The sequence below is a fragment of the Eurytemora carolleeae genome, unplaced genomic scaffold (assembly GCF_000591075.1).
Source record: "Eurytemora carolleeae unplaced genomic scaffold, Eaff_2.0 scaffold201, whole genome shotgun sequence".
NCBI lineage: Eukaryota > Metazoa > Arthropoda > Copepoda > Calanoida > Temoridae > Eurytemora > Eurytemora carolleeae.
Genome location: NW_019396171.1, coordinates 135,397 through 161,111, shown reverse-complemented (window position 1 = coordinate 161,111; position 25,715 = coordinate 135,397). Strand labels below are relative to the sequence as shown.

Sequence of the window (25,715 nt, the reverse complement as noted above, 5' to 3'; positions counted from 1 at the left end):
TTTAATTTTGTAAAATTTTGAAAACGAAAAATATTATGAAGTCCGCAAATTAAATTTTTTTATACTGTAGAAAGAGAAGATGCTCACAGATAAAGCCACAATTAAAAGTTGAAAAAGAAAATGGGCGCGAAGCACCCTGAAAGCTTAGTAAAATAAAATAGAATAAAATAAAAAGTATAAACTGTGTATAGTAAAATCTGTTTCTATTGTTCACTATGCTCATGCAGTGGCAACCAACAGTACAGGTAAAAAGAACTGAAACTTTAATTTTCCATTCCTTAAATCTTTGCTATCTGATAATTTAAACCAATTTAATATTTCAAACTTGGACTATTTGATCAAGCATATATCACACTGAACGACTGGACACAAAACTGAATCGACTTATAAGAACAATGCCTGAAAACACTTTTTTTAGGATTAATTTTTGCAGTTTCACAATTTCTAGGCATCATGTTTAGAACATTTATATCTGCACATTCTACCATGTTTTGTTTTCAGAATCAGCTGTTGCCTTTTGTTTTCTGTACACTGTTAGGAAAGAAAAACATTTTTTCTTCTTTAATCTTCAAAAATTTGTTTCTTTTCCAAAGGTATTTTCCCAAGTTCAATTTCCAAAGCGCAAACTTCCCAAGTATGTACTAGCTGAAGCGCTCGGCCCCTTATCCTGTTCTAGCCGCAGAGCTCGCCCACCCTAGCCTAGCCCGTCCTAGCTGCAGCACTTGGTCCTCAGAGGGCCTAACCTAATTCCTTTGGGAAGTTGCTGCTTGGGAAATTGAACATTTGGGAAGTTGCCCTATGGGAAAATACCATAAATATACCGTCTTTCTTTTTCACTACATTTAAGCAACAGTTAAACAACCAAAATATTATTTGTATTTTAACCTGAAAACATAATCTTTTGTTTCTCGCCAGCAATTGTTTTTTTAGAACACTTTTTTGATGGTTTTTATGAAAAAATGATGACAAATTTCAGTTTTCGCACAACATGGTCCATTCTTCCTTGGTCCATCGTTTTACTCACATGGGCCCATATTCAATATATTCTAAATATGATACAGGTATTCAATATATCGTAAATATATTGCAGGTAACTCCTCTGATTAAAGGGAGTGACCGGCAATGTATGGTAGTTAAGCTGAGAATTTTTTAGGGATGATTTTGAGAATCGTTTTTTATAAAATTATTCAATAACGACGACGAAAAATGTAGCAAAAATTCTACAGTAAAATAAGAAGTTGTTTATAAAGGAACAGATTGAGAAATAAATTATATATTATCATTGAAAATAACTATTCTTTTACAGTTATTGGTTTCTGTAATGTATTCTTGTTTACAAACATGTTCTGTAGATTTCCTGGAATTTCAATTGAAAAGACAACATTTGAAGAATTTGAAGAAATCTGCGAACTAATTCATAAAGAATAAGAAATTCGATAAAAGTATGAAAAAGAAATATTTGGTTCTAACATCGATTTATTGAGAAAAGTTCAATTAAGAAATATGCTCCTAAAGATCCAGTTAGTTTACGGTAGATTTTGTTAATTTTTTGGCGTCGATATTAGATAATTTAAAAAAATCTATTCTCAAACGTAACCATCCAAATAGATGACTTAAACTTAGACTTTGCGGTTAAACTGAATAGTTATACATCATTAAAACGTTTTAAATGTCTCAAATAAATCCTTAAAAAATTCTCCACAACACTACATTCTCCGTTTAACTCCCATGCATTGCCGGTCACTCCCTTTAAGAAGGTATTAAGGAGAATAAAAATGTTATCGGATAAAGAAAATGAGTCATTGCAACAAACTTTAATCTCTATATCTTTGCAGCCTAATGTCTAAAACCTTTAATATTTCAATCTATGAATTTTGTTGGATCAAGTAGTATAAGTTTAAAATATCAAAGGTTTACACTATCAGGTTCTATATATAAACTAACTGCATGTTTAGTTATAGCCGTGCATTTTCTCTAAGACTAGTTTTTTGATGATTGACTTAAAATAAATATTGTAGTAAACCTTATAATAGTAAACCTGAACATATCTATATATATTACGTTCTAACATTATCTGTTTCCTAACCACGAAATTGAATTCTGAGAGAACCTATCGGTCAATATCATTATTATCTGTATAATAAAACAAGACATTCGTGTATAAATATATATGTTATATTGGGATGAATTTACTCAGGGATGGCCGGGGGTGTCATAGGCTAAAAATATTCGAAATTTTTATTAAACATTTTTTTCACAATTAAAAAAATTATTCCACGGGCAGCGCGGGGCCCTAGTATACTAAAAACCCATCATTACTTTAAATATAAATTAGTTGAACATGAATTGTTGCTTCATTACGTTATTAATTCTTGTATTAAGAAGCAAATTTGCTCGATTTGTAACTTGAAAGATAGATACATACTAAAGGAATACATAAAGTGTCGTATCTGGATTGATACAGACTGAAGTATTAATGTAGAACGTGGAGTTCTTGAGCAAGATGTATCTGTACGATATATACTAAAAAATACAGAAGTTGTATCTTAATTGATAGATACTTGAGAATACAGAAGGTTATAACTGGATTGATACAGACTTAAGGAAAGATATCGGAGTAAGGCATTTGTTATAGACATATAATCATAGTTTTTGTTATCACCAAAGGCAATGTTTGAAAAAATTTGGTCAAATTTTGTTGAAATTGAATATAATTTTTTTAAGCATGAAACCCTTTCCTCTACCCATGACGAGACTGAGATTTGGCGTAGATAAATCAATAGTTGACTACTAACTACTAAACTAGATTGTTATTTTTGTAATTTTTCATCGTTCGTGAATGGCCAATTTTGTTAGTTTTATTTCTATAGTTAAAAAAATTCCTTCGTTCTAGAATATTTTTGTTTATTTTCCATCTAATTCCTTCGTTTCTCGCAGAAGTATTGTTCAGTAAATCGTTCGTTCAAAAAAATCGTCCTGACAGTAAAAAAACGATAGATTCTTCAAAAGTGTATTTAAAAAAGTCGTGTATTCAGTAAAAAAAACTACAGTTTTTTTAAAAATGTTGTTTGAAAAAATCGTTCATTTACTTTGTTCGATCCAAGTCGTTCGTCCATTATTCGTTTTTTTCTAAATAACACCATCGTTCACGAAAATTTTCATTCGTTCTCAAATATTTCGTTCTTTCACAAAAGCGATGCCCATCACTATTAGTAACTACTAAACTAGATTGCTTTCATAGGATTAATGACAATCCATTCCGAACAATTAATATAATTACACATTACAGGGATATATCAAAATACATTATCAAGTACGCATAGGTCACGGGTAAACTAGAGGTCCTGCTTAAAGGGACAGACCGGCTATGTAAGGTAGTTAAACTGAGTATGCAGTGTTGTGAACAAATTCTTTAGGATTCATTTGAGACATAAAAAACGTTTTCACAACATATAAATAATGAGTTTGAGCGCAAAGTCGACGTTCAAAATCATGAATTTGGGTGGATACGTTTTCAGAATCGTTTTTTTAAATTATTAAATAACGACGACGAAAAATGTAGTAAAAATTCTATAGTAAACCAATTAGATGTTTGGGAAAATATTTCTCAAAAAAAATTTGCCAATAAATCGAAGTTAGAATTAATTATTTCCTCTTTAATCATTAAATTGATTTTTTATTTTTATGAATTTGTTCGCAGATTTCTTCAAATTTTTTAAATGTTGTCTTTTTAATAACAAATCCAGAAAATCTACAGAAAATCTTTGTGATTAAAGAGAGATCATAGAAACTAGTAATTGAATAAGATTACTTATTTTCGATGGTAAGAGTTAATTTTTATTTTCTCAACCTGTTCCTAAACAACTAATTAGTTTAATGTAGAATTTTGTTTACATTTTTTGTCGTCGTTATTTGATAGTTGTAAAAAAACAATTGTAAAAACGTATCAACCCAAAAATACGATTTTGAACGTCGACTTTACGCTCAAACTCAGGATGTACAGATCTTCAAGAAGTTTTATATGTCTCAAATGAATCCTAAAGAATTTGTCCACAACACTGCATACTCAGTTCAGCTACCTAACATTACAGGTCTGTCCCTTTCTATAATGTTTGACTTCGCGTTATTATATCTTAGGTTTACTATTTAAATATTTAGATATTTAAGACCGTTTATAAATATGCTACTTTTGACAGATTTTAAATGAGATATCAAAATATGAAAATATTACAATACAGACAGAATGCATTTTATCTTGGTTGGTTTTACGGGAGCTTGCACTTAGATTTTAAAGATTTCCTTGGTGTCAAATGTGACCTAAGTCTCAACTATAGGGTCTGGAGTGACAACAACAAGTTTTGTAAATTAACGAACGGTACGTTTTAAAAGTTAACGGAAATGTTCGTTAATACACGGAAAAATCGTTAATTAAGGAAAGAAACCGTTTATGAAAAGAAATGACTAAAAAGTTAAAAATAAAAAAAACAGATTAGAGGTTAACATCGTTCATTTTATGTTTTAAATTTGATTAAAATGACGTGAACAAATAATTTGTTGATAGTGTGTAACTAAGTTTCTGAGTGTCGACTACAACCGTTAACGATTAATTGGTTAAAGCAGCTAACGAATATTTGATAAATATACCGTTAACGCTGTTTAATCTTCATTAACAAACGAAAAAAACGTTAACTGAACTAAAAGTTAACTTATTTTTTAAGAACGAACGGCTACTTGATTATGCAGTCTACACCATTATTTTTTGACAGAAAGGAATTGAGTCTTTGCCACAAACTCAAAATTTTCTATTCACTGTATTTTTGCGAACTGACGGTGTAAACCTTTGATACTTAAAACTTAGATTATTTGATCTAACAGAAGTTATTGTTTGAAATATCTAAGGTCTTTCATATTGGGTTGCAAAGATAGGGATTAGAAATTCAGAGTTTGTAACAACCTACCGTTTGTAAATTACGAGGGTTTATGAAGAATAGCTGGTTAGACATGCTGATTGGCATTCTTATAGTACTAAGCTTAAGTTTAAATCTAAGAAAAAGAAAAGAAAAGACAACTTGTTCGGTTGTTTTAAATGATGTAAAAACTTTATTTATCTTATCAAAGACGATTCTTAAATAGGAGATGTTTGAAAATGAACAAGATATTAATGTGAAATTAATGTTTTTGTGTCTCTATGTTACCAGAGCTGGGAACTTTAGAATGAATAACCTTTAATTCCAACTAATTGATCCGAATATCCACTGTGGAAACTTTTAATTTTAGTCCTTAATCCACTCCTTTTCTCTCTCTTTGGATATCCGCAAATTATTCTATCCAATGAGAGTGCAGGAATATAGTTTGTAAATTGTATTGACCAATTACAGCCTTGAAAATAAATTCTATGCCATGAGAGAAATCCGCAATTTCTAACAAATAAAAAAATTTTTGTCAGCCATTTTGTAAATTAATCGGTGAAGAAAAATATTTAATAACAGGTTTGAGATTCTTCTGTAACCAAATTTAACTAATGTGTTAATAAATAAATGGGAGAGAAATTAAATGAAGGCCCTTTCAGTCAAGAAAACGAACCAATCTGGCATTCTTAGAATCCAATTTGTTGATCTAAATATTTAATCTCAAGACTAACATAATCTCGAGATTATGTTAGTCTTGAGATTAGCAAAAACAGAGAATTTAGCATTAATCCTGATATCAACCATTCTAAAGTTCCCAGCTCTGGATTTAACTAAATGAAAGACCCATCCCATCCCTATATTCCTACGAGTATATTTTCTGTAATGATCTTCGGAATTTGATATTTACTCTTGAAATACTATCTCACTTATTTACAGAAAACAAGAATTATTGTATTATTTAACATATATTAGATTATATATACAGACAACAACAGTAATATATTTATTTTATTTAAAGAAAATCTATACACGTGAAATTAAGTAACAATTTATGCAATGGTACCCTAGTGGGGACTGTGACCCTCCATGAAAAGATTTCAATGCCCGATTCACAACGGTACCCGAAACAGTCTGAACAAATTTAAAATAATTTTGGAAATTGATTTTTTTCATTGTGATTTCTTTACATTATAGTTATCATTATAGTTATCATTATAGTTATCATTATAGTTATCATTATAGTTATTATTATAGTTATCTAAATATTTGTTTGATATAAAATAGATTTTTTTACGATCCGAGTCGTATGTTACAGCTTTCTCAATTTGTGTGGACACTACGTTATTTCGTACATATCGTTTTTAACAATTTTCTCCTTATAGACGCAACAGATATAAGTAAGATTAGTAGCGATCAAAAGCGCTTATTTTTCCCCGTAAGCCTATACCGCCTGTATTTTTTCGCAAACAGTCCCTTTAACGGTTCCCCTGGGTAAAGTATACAAGTGTAAAACAAACAAAACAAGGTTTAATTCTTCTAAATATTCTCTAGACAACGTTGTATCTCTACACTTCATAAACTTATTTAAACTTTTATGTTCACATAACACCCTAAACCAAGATTGCGGTTCCCACTGCAGTGATCTGCAGTACTCTGATCGAGTTGATACAGGGGTTTAGTGGAGAGTGATAAAGGAATTTTGTTGCGTATATATAATCGATTAGCAATTACTCTTTCATCGCAGTAACAATGTAGATTTGCGTGTAGTGATTTCCCATTTTTTGAATTTCCAGTGACTTTTTATTTTAAGAGTGGAATGTCTGATTCACAACAGTACCCTTCAAACTTCTATCTGAGGATGATTCAAGATATTGTCTTGTTTATTTTGAAATTCAAATATTCTATCATCAATTTCAGCTAGAAAATATGGATATCTCAATCATTTAGTATACGGATAGGGTATTCTATAACGGCTGGATCAGCTTTTTTATGTTTATTCTTAATTGACTTAACTTGCCACAAACTTAAATTTTTTAATTTCTATATCTCTGCATCCGGATGGTTTAATTCTTTGATATTTCAAACTTAGATTATTTGATCTAACAGAGAATACATAGTTTGAAATATCGAAGGTCTACGACATCATGGGTTGAAAATCTGATTTTGCGATAAAAACTCAATTTCTTTATCATTATTATTTGCCTTCGTAAATCTTGAAAAATAAGAAAATATGGAACTTGGGTAATGGGATTAATTTTTTTAAAAATTGACTTTAAGCGTAATTTCAAGTGACCCTTCCCTTTAGCCCAGCTAGACCTCCATGCAAAGTTACAACGGCACTCTTGAAATCTTAATCTGATAAAAATATGTGGGAGATATCCTCGTTTTTCTTACTCATAAACTGTTTATTTCTGGGAGTTACTTCATTGCTTCTTTAAAAGAATAAATGCGCAGCTAACTTTTGCAGAGAAAACTCCAATTAAAGAACAAGTTAAATGTATACTAAAACATACTTGATCAGACAAAGGGTACTGGCACAGTTGTAAATCGGGCATTGTCATATTTGCATGAAGGGTCACTTTAAATTACGCAAACAGATTACAGACCATTTAAAACATATAATTGTGTTCAGGAGGAACGTGATGAAGCTAAAAGATCTGCTGAAGGATTATCTTTAGGTTATTTTATCCATCATGGTTTACACTAACAGTCTACTCAGAGTATAATTTTCAAATAAAACCACCAAACAAACACAAATATGCAAATAGGCAAGTCACATACTAGGGCTGGGCAACGAACAGCTAGTTTTTAAATTAACGGAAGATTCTGTTAACAAGTAGAAAAAACGTTAAAAATCGTTGACTCACGGAAATAACGATTCATGTTAAATAACGAAAATTAAAAAGAACTAACGAATATAATTTGAAATAATGGCGGCTATCGTCAATTTTCCTGCTTGAAATTGATGAAAAAAAATATTATTTGTTTATGATTTTTTTTTCTTGGTATTTTTAATGTTTTTGATTGACGTCTTCCAAAGTCCTCTTTATTTTTACATGAAACAGTTGACGGTTACCTATAAACTGCATGCACAGTCCTACAAATTGGTGTTTGAGATCGAGGCTGTCTGAGATCCGCCAAGCAATAAACAAAACTTAAATCTCCCTTAAAACTCCGTTAAAACTCCATTATTTATGCTTCGTAATTCTCTATGCGTTATTTGATAGAATTTACTGAATTGGAGCGTGATCACTTAATTACCTACAGCCGGTTCGATTCTTGAATCACTGATTCAAAGATCAATTAAAAGATACTCTGTAGAACCGTCTTTACTGTTCACACTTGGATGCCGAGTCCATTAGCGCCTAATCCAATCAGGGTTCAGACATGTGTTAGGTGTCTATTCTGAAACAATAGGAACTGTATGACTGTAACATCTATCTTTCTATCTATCTCATTATCCAATTAGAGATATGAATCCTTTAGTCGACGCTAACAGTAAATAGAAATATTTACTTCTACTGAAAATATTGTGTGTTTACATAGTTCAACGACTTCTCGTTCATGCATTCAATTCGTTTGAAAATAAATACTTTATGGTTCCTGCAGTAGAAAATAATATCTTAATGGTTCATGCAGTTGAAAAATATATATATTAAAGGTTCTCGCTATTTGTTTTAGGCAATAACCTAACTCAATGAATCTTTCCGTTCGTTTAAAAATAACAACTTAATGGTTCCTGCCTTCCTGGGTTCCTTTATAATAACATCTTATTGGTTCTTTCCGTATGCGATCTGATTTTATAATTGTTGAACAAAGATTTAAGTTTGTTCCTAAAAATGCTGGATAAATCTGATTATTGAGAAGATGGTGAAGATTGTAAAGACGGTTCAGGAGTTGGAGGTAGTCATAGAAGAATAACAATACAGATATAACACAAGATGTCGTCTTTCAAGATTTAGGTTTTTGTTCACGATAACTCTAAGGCAGAAGCCCTAATGGTTATTGTGAACGTAAAACCCCTAAATCTTAAAAAGACGACTTCTAGTGTTCTATCGGCATTGTTATTAATCTATGGAGGCACTATTGTAGCTGTTACTGTATTAAGTTAAAGTTTGCTTTTATTTAATTTTCCAATGGCTTTGACTTTTAAAAACATGGAAAACGTTTTAAACTTTAAAACGTTGTCTTTATTTTCTGTCATGATCAAAGTTAGGTAAAGTTAAAAATAAACAATTTAAATCATTTGCCAAAGGAATTGAGTCATTACCACAAACTCTGATATTCTAATCCCTATATTTGAGCAACCCAAAGTCGTAGAACTTTGAGATTTCAAACTATAAATTCTGATAGATCAAATGATCTAAGTTTGAAATATTTACACCATCAGGTTGCAGAGATATAAGGATTCGAAACTTTGAGTTTGTGCTAAAGATTCAATTCCTTTTGATTCTGAAAGAAAATGTCTATAAAGTTAGCCAAAGTAATGCATATTCTTTACAAGGAAGGATAAATACTTTTAAATAAAAGATCCAGAACGCTACATTCTAAGCTCTTTCTTCTATGATAACATTGGAATTTCCCGAATTTATTACAGTTATATACAATCTGATAAAAACGTGAAACATCCCATTTCTTACATATCATACTTAGCATAGTAACTTTATCTTAAGTTAAAATTATTGTTTATTTTGAAAAACGTGTTTCGTAAACGTTTCTTACAACCTTATGAATCCATTATGAACATGATTGAAAAATATTCGAAACATTGCATGTAACATTTTTTATAATAATATAAATTTCTCGGAGGTGGTTCAGGTCTCATGGATACATTTAGCTTCAGCTCAGCACCTTGTTCAACAAATGAAGAAACAAAGTAAGCTAATTCAATTTTTTCTGAATTCGATTTTTCGATTTTTTCGTTCAGAGAAAAAATGCATTTTTTTCGTTTCTCTCAACGCTATGATAATTTATCATTTATTATTCCCTAGTTTTTCTGAATGACATCTTCATTCGCTCAATTTTCAGTTCGTTCGAAAACTTTAATTTCTTTTTAATTTAACCAAATGCACTTAAAGGGACTGTAAGCGATACCGCTGTTTATGTTTATTTCTGCTGAGTTTTCCATTACTTCTCACAATTGCAAGAAATGTGCAAGTAGGGTTTCCATTCGCAAAACTTTTGCGCAATTTTTGCGGAACGAAACGCAATATTTTTCTTTCTTTGCGCATCAATTTTGCGCGAAAAAACAACAATTTGCGCAATCATTCGCAAAAGTCATTTCGCGCAAAATTGCCCTATTCCGCTTTTGCGAAACTCAAGTTTTGCGCAATTCCGCAACAAGAGTTTTGCGCAAATCAGCAATTCCGCAATTTCGTAAAAATCAAACGGTTGGTGACGGTGTGTGTTTCTTAGAATTCAATTCTGGAAAAATCTTGTTTTGAAATGTCTTCCTATTGGTCACTTTTACATAATTGACCAATGACAATTAAGAAGAGTTCAAATCTCACAATTTTCTCGACAATTTTAGTTTGGGACATGCATATTTCCTAAAAGTGGATTCTTCAGGCATTGGTTACTTTCTTGCATTATTTTATATGAGATTAAAAAGATTTCAGAAATTTGATTAAAAAAATTTAAGAATACAATTCATACTCATGATTAAGCAAAGCTTTTAAGGCCGGGTCACTTGAAATTATTTAATAGGATTAGAATATTGCCAAGTTTTACACTCTCTAATTTCTATTTTGTTAATTTTGGTCCCTTAATTTAAACTTTTTGTAACTGGAAGTAACCAATTGAGTGTAGTATAATCGTTATCATACTCGTATGTTAATATTTTTTTTTGTATATGGAATAAATCTTCGATCAGTTGTTTAATTCTAAGCTTAGAATATCAATTTTTGACAATGTGCCTAAAAAGTTACATTTTGCGTAAAACTTGCGGTTTTGCGCAAATTGCGCAAAAAAATTGCGCAAAACTAAAATTTCGTTTCATGCGCGCAACTTTCGCAAAAAATATTTCCGGTTTTGCGCAAATTGCGCAAAATAAATAGCGCAAAACCGCGCAAAACTCATTGCGTTTCATGCGCAAAAATAGCGCAAAAGTTCGCAAAAATAAAATAATAAAATAATAAATAATAAAAATAAAAAGATTTAGCCATTTCGTGGAAACCCTATGTGCAAGTCATTTTCGCAGCAAAACCGCAAATTAAAAAAAAAACATGGGTATCTAATTTATACTTGATCAGACACAGCTTTCAAGGGAACCTTTTTTAAATCGGGCATTGTCATCTTTTCATGGTGGGTCACTTACAATTACGCTTAATTACAGTCCCTTAATCAACAGATATATATCAGAATATATATCAGAATATATATCAGAATATATATCAGAATAACTTCACTTCGCTTTATACAATATTATAGAGGACGTGAGGTCGATCTCTAATGAAACGCATTAAGTAACTTCCAGTATATATTTCTTAATAACTATTACTAGAGGGTTCAGAATTGTATATCAATATCAAGATTACACGAGTTAGACTAAATGTAAAATCCTTCGTGTCCGTTCTATCTCATTCCGGTGAATCTTGTGGAACTTGTTTTAGGCGGCCAGGTATCGTCTTCCACAATATATACATATATTACAATCTAAATGGCATTGAATGATTGAACGCGAGGCTGAATGCATATTAAAGCAAACAAAGCTGCATGCATAGTATGTGTAATGTGTATCAACTGTAATTGTAACTGAGTGCTATTGTTCCGACAGCCATAGTCATAGATTGATAACAATACAGATAGAACACTGGATGTCGTCTTTTCAAGATTTTGGGGTTTTTCGTTCCCAATGACCCCAAGGCCCAAAGGATTTATGCGCATGCCGCGTTGAATTACAAGACAGAGAGAGAGCATTCGCGTAACTCGTTTGGGCTTCTGCCTCAGGGTTATTGTGAACAAAAACTCTAAAATCTTGAAAAGACGATACTGGTGGAAAAATTCTTTGAAAAGATTTTCGAGATTTAAAATTTTGAAATTCTGAAGACTCAGACTATACCTTTGTAAGTACAGTAAAAACATTTCTCAACTCAGCATTTTGATATTAATACAAAATTCTGTCTGTTTTCTTCCTTTTTCTTTTTATAGAAGGGGGGGGGGATCTCACAAAGAGGAGATGATTTATTTGGCGTACCGTACCGTTCGCCGTCTTAAGCCTTTTTGTATACTCAGTGTACAACTAGCCCATAGCTGCCTAAAAGTCCGAAGAGTACTTAATGTTGAGTCAGAGAGTAATAATTATTGGAACAAATGTAAGTCAAGGCTAAGTTGTAAATTTACATATTTTTTGCGCAAATTCATTTCGATTTTGACCATAGTCTAGATTCTACTTAGTCCTACACTTACAACCAATGGGGTTATAGTGTATAGAGTGATGATGTACGCTAATCCTTTACTAATTGTATAGGCCATAAACTATACCGAGAACGTACTGCAAATATATTATAATGAGATTCTGGCCTAACCTATAGTATATCATTATTAGTAAACAGTAGTAAGTGTACAGTACGGCTAACTGAACACAAAGGTAGAAAACTATCATCCCCCCTGCTTACAACTTACATCTCTCTAAAACTCGAAACTTAATAGTTAAAAGTTCTTGTCACACCCTCACAGGACATGCTAGGCTTTTTTAACTATTAAAATCTAGCTAATCCCGAAACTATCCCAGGACAATACGGGGTAAGGCCAGGCCGGAGATAAAAGATTACATTACAAAGATCTATTAAAGGCCAGAATATGCGATATTTTCCAGAGTAGGTTTCAATAAACAATAAACCAATAAACAAACGTCTGTAATAAGGGATATTTAAGGATCTTAATTAATACAAAACCTTCAAAATTGACTAAATTAATAAATCTTATGTTTTATGTTAAAAGTTAGAAATTATAAAATTTAACCCCTGAATGGGTATTATATGCAACAAGTGGACGTTAGATGGCAGTCAAAAATCTCTTGTGGAAATGTAGCATGTCGTGCCGGTACAACTATAGGCCTAGCTGCTTGGCCTATCTGCAGTGGGAGCTTATGAGCACTCTGTGTGTAACTGGTCTGTGTACCCCAGGCAGATCCGTTATTTGCAGAGCATTCTCATTTCTCAATCACTAACTTGCCAACTCAAGTGGATTTTAATCGCGCGCAATTGCGGGCCCTGTAATATCAGCGTAATACGAGAACAGTTGCGCGAAATTCTGGGCAACGAAATTCCGATTAGAAACCCTTTATAAAAGAGTAATCTAACATTTTATATGTTGACCAGCGATGATACATGAAAACACGCATTCTTGCATAGGATACGACCCTCTGATTTAATAAATGATAAATTATTGTATGATGAAGATGATGAATATATTTCTAGATTGTATGATGGAGATGATAAATATATTTCAAGTTTGTATGATGAAGATGATGAATATATTTCAGATTGTATGATGAAGATGATGAATATATTTCAAGTTTGTATGATGAAGATGATGAATATATTTCTAGATTGTATGATGGAGATGATAAATATATTTCAAGTTTGTATGATGAAGATGATGAATATATTTCTAGATTGTATGATGAAGATGATGAATATATTTCAAGTTTGTATGATGAAGATGATAATATATATTTCTAGAGTGCATGATGAAGATGATGAATATATTTATAGATTGTATGATGAAGATGATGAATATATTTCTAGATTGTATGATGAAGATGATGAATATATTTCTAGAGTGCATGATGAAGATGATGAATATATTTCTAGGTTGTATGATGAAGATGATGAATATATTTCTAGATTGTATGATGACGATGATGAATATAAGTTTAGTATGAGAGATAAACTGATTGTTGGTGGATTATGGATTATGGGAGGTAATTCTTAATAATTATTTTTTTATCCTTTTTTAAATTAGTAATTCTCTGTTTGTTTGAATGTCTGATCATAGCTTAGAATGATTTTATATAACTTTAAAGGGAGAGTTCGTGAAAAAAATCAACTATATACGAATACGTCGAAAAATTATCGATGATTATTGGTTGTAATATCTGAATGATTTGTTTGGAATTAAATTGATTATTTTACGATCCGAGTTGAATGTTGCAACTTTCTGAATTTGTCTGGACACTACGTTCTTCAGCATGAGTCATTTTTTCTCCTTTATTTTTTTCCTTGTAGACCGAAAGCACTTATTTTTCACCGTAAGCCTATACCCTCTTCCATTTTTTGCGAACACTGCCTTTAAGTTTTAGATTTTTTTACTTATAGGGTATAGACGTAATTTAAAGGACCCTATACATATGGAATGTTGGATTCTTGATGGTACCCTTAAACGCTTCTTTATAAATTGTCTATTATACTTTTCTTTTCATTGAGGTTCCTATATAAAATGGCTTGCGGATTTCTGCTATAGAAATAAAAAAAAATTGTTAGAATTTAACACTTTTCAAGCTACGAAAACGGCGATATCTTCCACACCAAATTAAGGTTTAAAAACAGTTGTGAATCAGACATGATCTTTTTTTAACAGAAGGTGACTTGAAATTACGCTTTAGTTTGAAAGAACAAATATATAAAATATATATTTTGATAATCAGGTGTGAACAGTATGCTAAGTGAAGAAGTTCTCAGCAAGAATCCGGATAAAATCTGTTCGATCCAGGGACCAGAGATTTATTAATAGTAGTTGAACCACGTAGACGTAGTTGTACTACTCCTATTCTGCACTAGATTTGATAAATAGTAGTTGAACCACGTAGACGTAGTTGTACTCTTCTATTCTACACCAGATTTTATAAATAGTAGTTGAACCACGTAGACGTAGTTTTACTACTCCTATTCTACACCAGATTTGATGAATAGTAGTTGAACCATGTACACGTAGTTTTACTACTCCTATTCTACATCAGATTTTATAAAAGTAGTTGAACTACCTAGACGTAGTTGTACTACTCCTATTTTTACACCAGATTTAATAAATAGTAGTTGAACCACGTAGACGTAGTTGTACTACTCCTATTCTACACCAGATTTAATAAAAAGTAGTTGAACCGAATAGACATAGTATTACTACTCCTATTCTACACCAGATTTAATAAAAAGTAGTTGAACCACGTAGACGTAGTTGTACTACTCCTATTCTACACCAGATTTAATAAATAGTAGTTGAACCACGTAGTTGTACTACTCCTATTCTACACCAGATTTAATAAATAGTGGTTTAACCACGTAGACGTAGTTGTACTACCCCTATTCTACACCAGATTTAATAAATAGAAGTTGAACCGAATAGACGAAGTAGAAATAAGTAAAAAACAGTTTAACCGCGTAGACGAACTCTTGTTTACCGTTAAAAAAATTAAGAGCATTGCTTCAAATGGTCAAATGGTTCAACTAGATGTTTATGCGGTTCAACTGCTTCCAGCTATTCATAAAATCTGCTGGTTCCAGGATACATTCTCATCAAACCTAACCTGGGCATCAATACTGGTAAAAATAACGATATTAAAGGGACAGTAGGCAACATTCGAGTTGGCTCTTCTTTGATAAAGGGGAATGCACGATTCACAACAGTACCGTTAAAACCTAATTTGATCAATAATATGGAAAATATGGTCGTTTTTTTTTAGTTTAAAAATTGTTTTCTCGATTGTGTCTGCAATCTTCTAAATAATAGAACAAGACATTCGTATATATGTCACCGATAGCCAGCCAAACGGCTAGACAGAATGGGCTGACATTTTTTGTGGACTCTTATGGGTAGCCGCGCGCGGGGGGTGTCTTGGTCTAAAAAAAAAATCTAAAAAAAAAATTCTATTTTTTTCTTTCAAAACATTTACTTTTTCTTTTCCCACGGGCAACGCCGGGCCCTTCAGCTAATCTTAAATCTTATATATATATTCTTATAGAGAAATCATTAATGAATTCATTAAACGACTTTTTTTTAAAGCAGAAGACTTTACTTAACTTATTATATTAGTTTCAGGTTGTCCTTTCAGTCTCATCGTTTGTAATAAACCCTGTTTATAATACACGGAACCATTTTTATAAATATATTGCTTCTTGAATTATTATTATTTACATGATTTCTTTTTTTTTGTCTGAAGGTTTTTATAAAAAATCTCATGAATTGTAAAACATATTCTTTTCTACAAGTTGGAGGAATTAAACTAAATTATGACACAAATTTGTTGAGAATTTCCTTTGTTAAATTTGATATTTTTCAGATGGTTCTTGTCTTGCCCCTGGTCTTAGGTCCTCTGGTTCTCCTTGTATTCCGCATATCATTGTTCATCTATACAAGGTTAGTTGACGCATATTATTGTTCATTTATACAAGGTTAGTTGAATCATATTATTGTTCATCTATACAAGGTTAGTTGACGCATATTATTGTTTATCTATACAAGGTTAGTTGACTCATATTTTTGTTCATCTATACAAGGTTAGTTGACGCATATTATTGTTCATGTAAACAAGGTTAGTTGACGCACATTATTGTTCATGTGTACAAGGTTATTTGACGCATATTATTGTTCATCTATACAAGGTTAGTTGAAGCATATTATTGTTCATCTATTTAAGGTAAGTTTACGCATATTATTGTTGATTTATACAAGGTTAGTTGACGCATATTATTGTTCATTTTTAGAAGGTTAGTTGAAGCATATTATTGTTCATCTATTTAAGGTTAGTTGACGCATATTATTGTTGATTTATGCAAGGTTAGTTGACGCATATTATTGTTCATTTTTAGAAGGTTAGTTGAAGCATATTATTGTTCATCTATTTAATGTTAGTTGGCGCATTTTATTGTTGATTTATACAAGGTTAGTTGACGCATATTATTGTTCATCTATTCAATGTTAGCTGACCCATATTATTGTTCATGTATACAAGGTTAGTTGGCGCAACTAACCTTGTATAGATGAACAATAATATGCATCAAGATATGCAAACGTTTTCCACTTAGAAGAGAAATGGATGAGTTTGTTAACCACATTTTATTATTTTATTTTTTCAATCTTCTTTTTAGAGCTGTGCTTAAACATGTGAATTTCATAATTGAGAAATAAATTATCATCCAAAAAAGGAAGTTAACCTGAGCTGGGAACTTTAGAATGGGATACCTTTAATCCCGACTGCTTAATCCGAATATTCAATGTGGACATTTTTAAATTAGGGCTAAACGCACTCTTTTTTGGTTATATTACAGAAAAATCAAAAACTGGTTTTTCAAAATTAGAGAATCACTCCCGTTTCTGTATATTGATCTGAAATGGCGCGAAAAATTTCAAATTTCCTGGCTTCTGATAAGCGACTCTGATTGGTTGAATTTTATACACTTTTCAGGATACAAGTACAAAAATAGGCTAGTCTTGAGATTAAGAAAAGAGAGGATCAAGCATTGATCTTGATATCCACCATTCTAAAGTTCCCAGCTCTGACCTATTAAATCTGAAATACTTATGAGTAAGTTCCGGTTTGACGGTGGAAATACAGGAACAAGAGCTTTATAGGAAAAGAATTATATTGTCAGAAAATGAAATATCTCACACTAGCAAATATGGATTTATTGTAACTTGAAGAATTAATCAAATATTTGAAATATTTGGAGAAGGTTTAAACCTCATAAATATTATTTTACTTCACTCTCTGTTACATAATAGTTTCAGACACATACTTCGAGAATATTTAACCCTTTACTTCGAGACTATTTAACCCTTTACTTTGAGCATATTTAACCCTTTACTTCGAGAATATTTAACCCTTTACTTCGAAAATATTTAATCCTTTACTTCGAAAATATTTAACCCTTTAATTCGAGAATATTTAACCCTTTCTTTCGAGAATATTTAACCCTTTCTTTCGAGAATATTCAACCCTTTACTTCGAGAATATTTAACCCTTTACTTCGAGAATATTTAACCCTTTAATTCGAGAATATTTAACCCTTTACTTGGAGAATATTTAACCCTTTACTTCGAGAATATTTAACCCTTTACTTCAAGGATATTTAACCCATTCTCTACTAAATGGGCGGGGGGGGGGGNCCGTTTTTCCAATCCCACCAAAACGTTGATGCATGTTTCTTTCATTTTCCATTCTTTTTAAAATTTCCTCCTGAATTTATCCCTTTTAACGTGTTTTATCCGTTTCCCCCTTCTATCTTTCATTTAACCCGTTTTCTTACATTTTACCCCTGTTTCTTCCTATTTTCCTCATGTTTTATCCTTTTTCCTGCATCTCCCATTCCATTTTCCCTGTTTCTTTTCTTTTCCCTGTATCTCCCACTTCCCCCTCCCTTGTTTTCCATCTGTTCCTTCAATTTTACCCCTGTTTCTTCCATTTTATTTGTGTTGCTTCCATTTTTCATTTTTCCCTACATTTTATCCCATGTCTCATCCATTTCCCCCCCTTTCTTCCCATTCTCCCCCTGTCTCTTTCCATCTCCACCCTGTTCCATCCTTTCCCCCCATTTCTTTAATTTTCCCCATAGCTTGTTTCTTTATTTTATTTCAGTTTGTAATTTGATTAGAACCGGGGTTTCTAAATTTAGACCGGGGTTTCAAGATTGTAAACATCAAGTCTGAACAATCAAATATTTAAAGGATAACTTGTACTCAATAATTCAAGCCTCCATGGAGAATTTGTAAACATTAGGGAATAATAAATTTCTAGCTTAATTGCGAATTTTCCAGAAAATTACAATGATTTCAGATGTTTGATTTTATTTGTTTATTTAAAGGTATTCTAAACGTAATTTCAAGAGACATTTTGCTTTCTACTTTACCCTTTAAACCTTTGCGGGCAGCCGTAGTACATTTGAATTTCCGAGCCGGGTCAACCTTTCCGGTTCCAGTTTGTACTGTATCGCCAGGACATTGGGTAAAGAAAACCGACACTCAATAGGTCTAGCCGGTGCAACAAGGTTGACGCGGTAAGACTTTACTTTTACTAAAGGGTCAGAGGTGCGTGGCCTGATCAAATTGATAATTTTCGACTGTGGTTTACATCAAGAAATAAGAAGTGGAATTAAACTGCAGAAACAATGTAGAAAAACCTTGACATTTGTTTTTAAGAAGAGGTCGCTGAACTGCCAACCGTCGGTTCAAATCTTGAATCACCGATCTTCTGTCCCATAATATTAGATTTTTTCTAAACTTAATAGTTCAGATCGATACACGGCTGTTTTAAAGGTCTAAAAGGTCTCAGAATCAGATACAGAGGATTCTTATATGTTGTCAACAAACTTTAAATATTTTTAAAAACGTTAGAATTGCCTGAGGTCCAATGTTTGTTAGGAAATGTCTAAAGTGGTTTAGACACAATGAATTTGTATTTAGAGCACAATTTGAATAAATACTGTGGTTATTCCTCATTCTTGATTTTTTCCTCATTCTTGATTTTTTTTATTTTAAAATCATTTAAGAGCTTTTGACTTCAAAATGCTTCACAAGAATCAGTATTTAAAATGTATGTTTAAAAAAATATCTTGCATACAGGATACATTTACTCTGAGAAATATTTATATTTAAACAACTCGTTTTCATTTTTCATTTGGGCCTTAAACGAGTTATAGACAGAGTATCTTATGTCTTTTCACAATGTAACAAAATCAAACTTATGAGCTTACATTTTTTAAAAGCTTGGCCCATTTTTCATAAAACATTTATAGCTTTAAAATTTTGTTTTCAAGCTGCAATTGTAAACACGTATATAAAACAAAACTAAATAAATTAGAATATCTTTGATGATTTCCAAAAAAAATTTTTAATTAATATTTTGCTTCAGAAAACTCTTCCAAACTTCTAATCGGTTCAGTTCTACTCTAACTTGATAGAAAACTAGCTTATAAAGAGAATAATAAATGTTCTACAGAATTTCTTTTATAGCATTTCTATGGAAAGTTTAAAAAATAAAAAAAGGTTTTCTTTCTTGAAATGGGATTATACCATTGGGCAAAATAAATGGGATGTTAAATGAAACTTAATCATTTGAATAGCTTATAGTTTTATCGATAACCGATTAAGAATTAAGATATTTAATTTATCAAAAACTGAAAATTTACAACTTTAATATTCTCTCAACAGCGTTGCCAGTGATTTAAAGTCCTCAGTATCTGAAGCAAAGATCTAAAATAATTTTGCCAATATATACTTCTCAAAAACTAAAGCTAACAACAAGGGCTAAAATGTACATGTAAAGGGCTACAGAAAAGAATCATTGTGTAAGAGCGGTAAAATTTGCAAAGCCCAAGGCGTTGCAACACTTCAAAGTCGACCCTGTCATAAAAATTGATGAGACTTCTTATTTGACCCAAGTGCAAGGAGTAAAGATTAGAATAGAAGGGAGATATAACTGAAACGGGCTGCCCTTCCGTGTAATTGTACATGCTTTGCAGACGGTACTTTATTTGTATAGGAAATATTTGTCTTACAATAACCACTTATACAATAACCTATTCTGATTATTTCTGATACAAATGGAGTACCCGTCTGCAAAGCATGTATAATTATAAGGTAGTGCGGGCCGCCACAGTTGTATCTCCCTTCTATTTCATATTCCTGGCAAGAGCGCCACCATGGCGCGACTTTAGCACCATGCACCTGGTGGCCAAAAATTGCAACTTATTATTCCCAGTTGGTCGATTAAATCAATATTCAAAACAATTTTTTTGTGGTACTGATATCAAAAATTAGTTTGAAAAAATAAACGTTTCATAGTTTGGTTCTGTACACGGCAGTGTTTTTATTGATTAATATTTTTAATATTTTTATTTTACATAATTCTAAAATGTTTTTTTGCTGTACATAAATGAAATAGGAGTTTGGTGCATCTGAAAGTTTTGTTGAAAATATTGACAATATCTTGACAAAAGTGTCGGAGTTGTAAATATATAGTTTTGGTAAATGCATCGAGATGAACATTTGAAAATAAGGAAAAAGATAAAGAAATAAAAATGATTTTTAAATTTCTTTTGATATATCTTCTTAAGGCAATACTTGATTCACAATACGCTGGTTTTTTTAATTGTGGTTTCTCTAAAACTTTTAAATCTAGAAAAACGACAATATCTTTTACACTACTGATCATCTAAAGGTTTCTGTAGGGTACGAATTGGGCATAATTCTATCTTTGCATAAAGGGTCACTCAAATTACGCTAACAGTCCCTTTAAAATGAAAAGTTAATTTGAAAAAGTTGAATTGGATCAATATATCATGAATGAGAGTCATCTGTTAAAAAGTTGTAATTTTATTTTAAAAGTTTAAAATATTAATCTTTGTTTGAATTTTCTCAACACTGCACAGGAAGAAACATTAAATATCCTTTTGTTGCAAGACAATGTTCACCATTGTGATAAATATCTGTATTTTAACAAAAACGGAAACAACAAGACCCACAGAGTAGAAAATTAATAGAGTGCTGTTAACTCCAAAAAAGTGTAAAACAGCCATTTTGTTGTACTGTCACCCAACTGCCATGGCGTACTGTACATATTTGTAGTTTATGACTTAGGAAGACCTAAGCCACCTTTTTAGAAAAATAGTGTTTTTAGGATTATTTTTGATTTTGAATCTTTAATTAAATCGCGATTTTATTTCACCTTGACAGTTAAAAGTTTATTTACAACTCAAAAAATAAAGAATTTGTGACGGATTGTCCAGGGAACATACTGTATTGTTGTGATGTACTGCAAATAGTTAAAATGTACAATTTTAAATATCTGAGTGTGTATTCTCTACTCTCTGTGACAAAAGCCTAAGATAAAACTGAATCTGAAAAGTTGTTTCCAGGATCCTTTTCTTGGCAAAATTATGTTTAAAGGGACCGGACCCTTCATTTAAAAAGGTAAATTCATGATTCACAATTAAACCTGAAATAGATATTATCAATGTTCAGTTGGTAAAATAACAATATCTCATTTTGTTGACCAGTTAAAGGTTAACAGGTTACTGTTGTGAATCGATTGTGCAATTATTTAAACATAAGGAAACTTAAACCTTTAAATGCTTTAAACGTATTGAAAACCCTTTTTAGGCACATTTTACACTGCAAAAAAGTTTGTCGTTTTTTCCTCCATGTGTAAAACATAGGAGATAATTAACTCGTTTACAAATGAACCAACATTTTATTCATTTTAAAAAACATTGATTTGAGCTGGATACGTTTTAGACACGTCTAAAGGATTTATAACATTCTTCTTGTTTTCCGGAAACATTGAAGTAATGGTATGCAATATTCTTGAGTTATGTAAGAAGAATATTCTATTTCTTCTGAATCAGGTTGAAATATATCATGAATTATATCTTCTGTGTTTTCAATACTGCAATATGGTAAAATATATTACGTATTAAATATATATATACATATATAAATATATCTGTATTATAGAATATACTATGCTTTGAAAACAAAAAGATTTTGTATTTAAACTGATGGACTTCCAAAACATTTAAAATTAACATCATTTTTCGGCAACGTATTTCAATTTGATGGGCCTTAAATCTTCCCTGGGTGTATTAAATGTTTAAAGGTTTAAAATCTAAAAGGTTTAAAGGTTTAAAGGACATGCAACTCCAGAAATTTGAAAGAACGTTTACAGTTCCTTTAAGTTTTAATTCCAAATTTATTGGAAACAATTATTTTACTTTTGCTTCTTCTGGGTGAAATATATTTGTTATCAGAATATTTAAAATTATGGAAGACAAGAAAATTCTGAAATACAGCGCATATTTCTTTTCCCTGCTATGTACAAAATTGAATAAAATTTGATCCTTTGAAACTGTGGTTTTTCAATTTTACTTTTAGAATTCCAACTTGAATTCAAAATTTTATCTTTCAAGTTTCCCGCAAGAAAATTGCGGAAGTTTCGGCTAAAATATAGAATTTGTTTGGTTTGGTTGAAATAAGAATTTCGCGGTTTTTGCAATGAGAGGTAAAATTGAAACTCACTAGAGTGGATTGATACTACCAGAGATAGTTTTTGTATATGATTTTACATAGAATTAATTAAAAATTTGAATTTCCTACTTTGTATTTGATATTTGGTATTGGTAACCAAAATTCTTGTATTTAAACATTTATTGAATTGACATTTTTTCTCCCCTTTTAAAAAAAATAATTGAAATAAAGAGAAACCGTACTGATTACGGTTTATTCAACACTAAAGTTAATTTCAATCATTTATTAAGATACTTCTACTGTTTCTACTGTATCTACTATTGCCGGGGAAAAATCCACTTTTAACACGATTAAAACTCCACTTCTCATCATCCAGATATTACCCAAATATCATCTAGAAATCATCCAGAAATCATCCAGAAATCATCCAGAAATCATCCAGAAATCATCCAGATATCATCCAGAAATCATCCAGATATCATCTTGGTGAAAAGTCGAGTTTTAATCCTTGTATGGCACGACTATAGCCGGTAAAAACTCCACTTTTAAACTCGATTAACACTCCACTTCTGGAAAGCAAAAGTCGAGTTTTACTCGAGTTTAACTCGAGTTTTTGTTTGCTGGGTTTCTACTCTTTCTACTGTATCTACTGTTTCTGCTGTTGCTACTGTTTCTTCTGTTTCCACTGTTTCTACTGCTGCTGCTGTTTCTACTGTTTCTACTGTTTTTACTGTTTCAACTGTTTCAACTGTTTCAACTGTTTCTACTGTTTCTACTGTTTCTACTGTTTTTACTGTTTCTACTGTTTTTACTGTTTCAACTGTTTCTACTGTTTCTACTGTATATACTGTTTCTACTGTTTCTAATGTTGCTACTGTTTCCACTGTTTCTAATGTTTCTAATGTTTCTACTGTTTCTACTGTTCCTACTGTTTTTTACTGTTTCTACTGTTTCTACTGTTTTTACTGTTTCAACTGTTTCTACTGTTTCTACTGTTTCTACTGTTTCTACTGTTTCTACTGTTTCTACTGTTTCTACTGTTTCTACTGTTTCTACTGTTTCTAAAATTTTATCAAATATCGTTTAGATATTTGGCTTGTCCATATTTGATTAGCTTAGTAAACAGGGATTCAAAAATCAGAGTTTGTGGCAAAAGCTTAATTCCAAAAGATAATTAAGTTCTTGAGGAATAAGAATTTAATGTCTAAAGTTAATACTTTATTCGAATAAAAACCTTCCGAGCCTCGAAACTACAGATTTGTAAGATACAACAGTTTTCTCTGATCGGATATATTCTATATGGATATTTTCAAGCTTATAGTGGGGGAAATTGATCAATTTATCTATAAAGGACCAGGGGGAATTATTACAAGGTATTTCCCCTACAAGATAGATCAAAATATACAATAACATAAAAAAGAAGTGAGCTCTATGACTTTAACACTTATTAATTCGGACAAGAAAAATATGAGGGTCGGGAGGAGAAAAAAATGGATATATTTTCTATAAGGATATTTTCTATATGGATATATTTTCAATATGGATATATTTTCTATATGGATATATTTTCTATATGGATATATTTTCTATATGGATATATTTTNGGTTCTGTCAATATTTCAGAAAGCTGTGACTTTCGATCACAATTTGACCCCTTATACATAATTTTATAGCCTTTTTTCTTAAATATTTTTTGTTGGCATATACATCTTGAATAAAAAGTATAAAGTAAACAAATCCGTAAGTTTAAAGATTGTAATGTTATAGACGAAAACACGTTTTATTTCAAAATAAAGAAACCGAAAGCTTCTCTCTCTGGTTAGTTCGGAGTGATATTGCTTCTATATTGATATACTTTCTATATGGATATATTTCTTCTATATGGATATATTTTCTATATGGATATATTTTCTATATGGATATATTTTCTATATGGATATTTTCTATATAGATATATTATAGAGGACGTGAGTCAGACTCTAATGAAAACGCATAAATAACTCCCAGTATATATATTTCTTATAACTTATTACTAGAGGGTTCAGAACTAGAGTCAATATTGATATCACATGTGTAGATGTTTATCAGTACCATGCCCCGTTGTTCTATCTCATTCTGTTGAATCTTGTGGAACAGCGGAGAGGCCGGAGGAAGTTGGAGGCTGAAGGCAGAGAATGAAGGCGGAGGCTAGCGATAAAAAACTCTGATAATGTTGAAGCCTTTGGTGTAAAATCTTTGGTTTTAGGTTAAAAGTTACTCTTTTCCTCTTTGGCTGAGTAACGGCGGAGGAGTCTGCAACAACTTTTTGAGGTCATCCTCTACGTCTAAGGGGATTAGGGGGAACCGGAGGAGGTTGGCGTGGGGGTCTGCCCCGGCGTGGAGGTTCTACTGGAGCCTCATCATCTGCTGTGAAAGCTGGTTTGAGGCGTTGAACTGAAACCACTTCTACTCTCTTGCCAACTTGGAGCTGAAAGGTTTTAAGGGAGCGGGCTAAAACCTTGTAGGACCTTCGTAGAGGGGGGCAAGAGGAGCAACATGTCCATCCTTGTGTATAAAAACCATTGGGCAAGATGAGAGTTCTTTAGGAATAACTTCTGGAAGAGTGTCAGCTGCAGGAGTATTATGACGAGGCAGAACAGGTTGAAAACCAGACATAGAATTTTCAAGGTTTTCATAAAACAGATTTGTTGGAGGATCTTGTACTTCTAGGAACTGGCCAGGCAGGGTTAACTCAGAACCATAAACAGCTTCAGAGGCGGATGTGGCGGAGTCTTCTCTGGGAGATGTACGTAAACCTAATAGAACCCATAGCAGGTGTTCAAACCAATTGGAGGAGGCTAGACGAGC

At 31.7% G+C, this 25,715-nt stretch overlaps 1 protein-coding gene across 1 annotated transcript in view; it reads left to right on the top strand.

Moving 5' to 3' along the window:
• LOC111697119 (uncharacterized) overlaps positions 1 to 25,715 on the top strand; it is a 43,126-nt gene that overhangs the window by 8,986 nt on the left and 8,425 nt on the right. The window contains exons 6-15 of the mRNA XM_023467007.1: positions 192 to 245; positions 502 to 538; positions 977 to 1,061; positions 7,543 to 7,588; positions 8,778 to 8,813; positions 9,720 to 9,786; positions 13,760 to 13,836; positions 14,560 to 14,624; positions 15,413 to 15,451; positions 16,189 to 16,265. Coding sequence (XP_023322775.1) covers positions 192 to 245; positions 502 to 538; positions 977 to 1,061; positions 7,543 to 7,588; positions 8,778 to 8,813; positions 9,720 to 9,786; positions 13,760 to 13,836; positions 14,560 to 14,624; positions 15,413 to 15,451; positions 16,189 to 16,265 — 583 coding nt within the window. The remainder of the gene's footprint in view (positions 1 to 191; positions 246 to 501; positions 539 to 976; positions 1,062 to 7,542; positions 7,589 to 8,777; positions 8,814 to 9,719; positions 9,787 to 13,759; positions 13,837 to 14,559; positions 14,625 to 15,412; positions 15,452 to 16,188; positions 16,266 to 25,715) is intronic.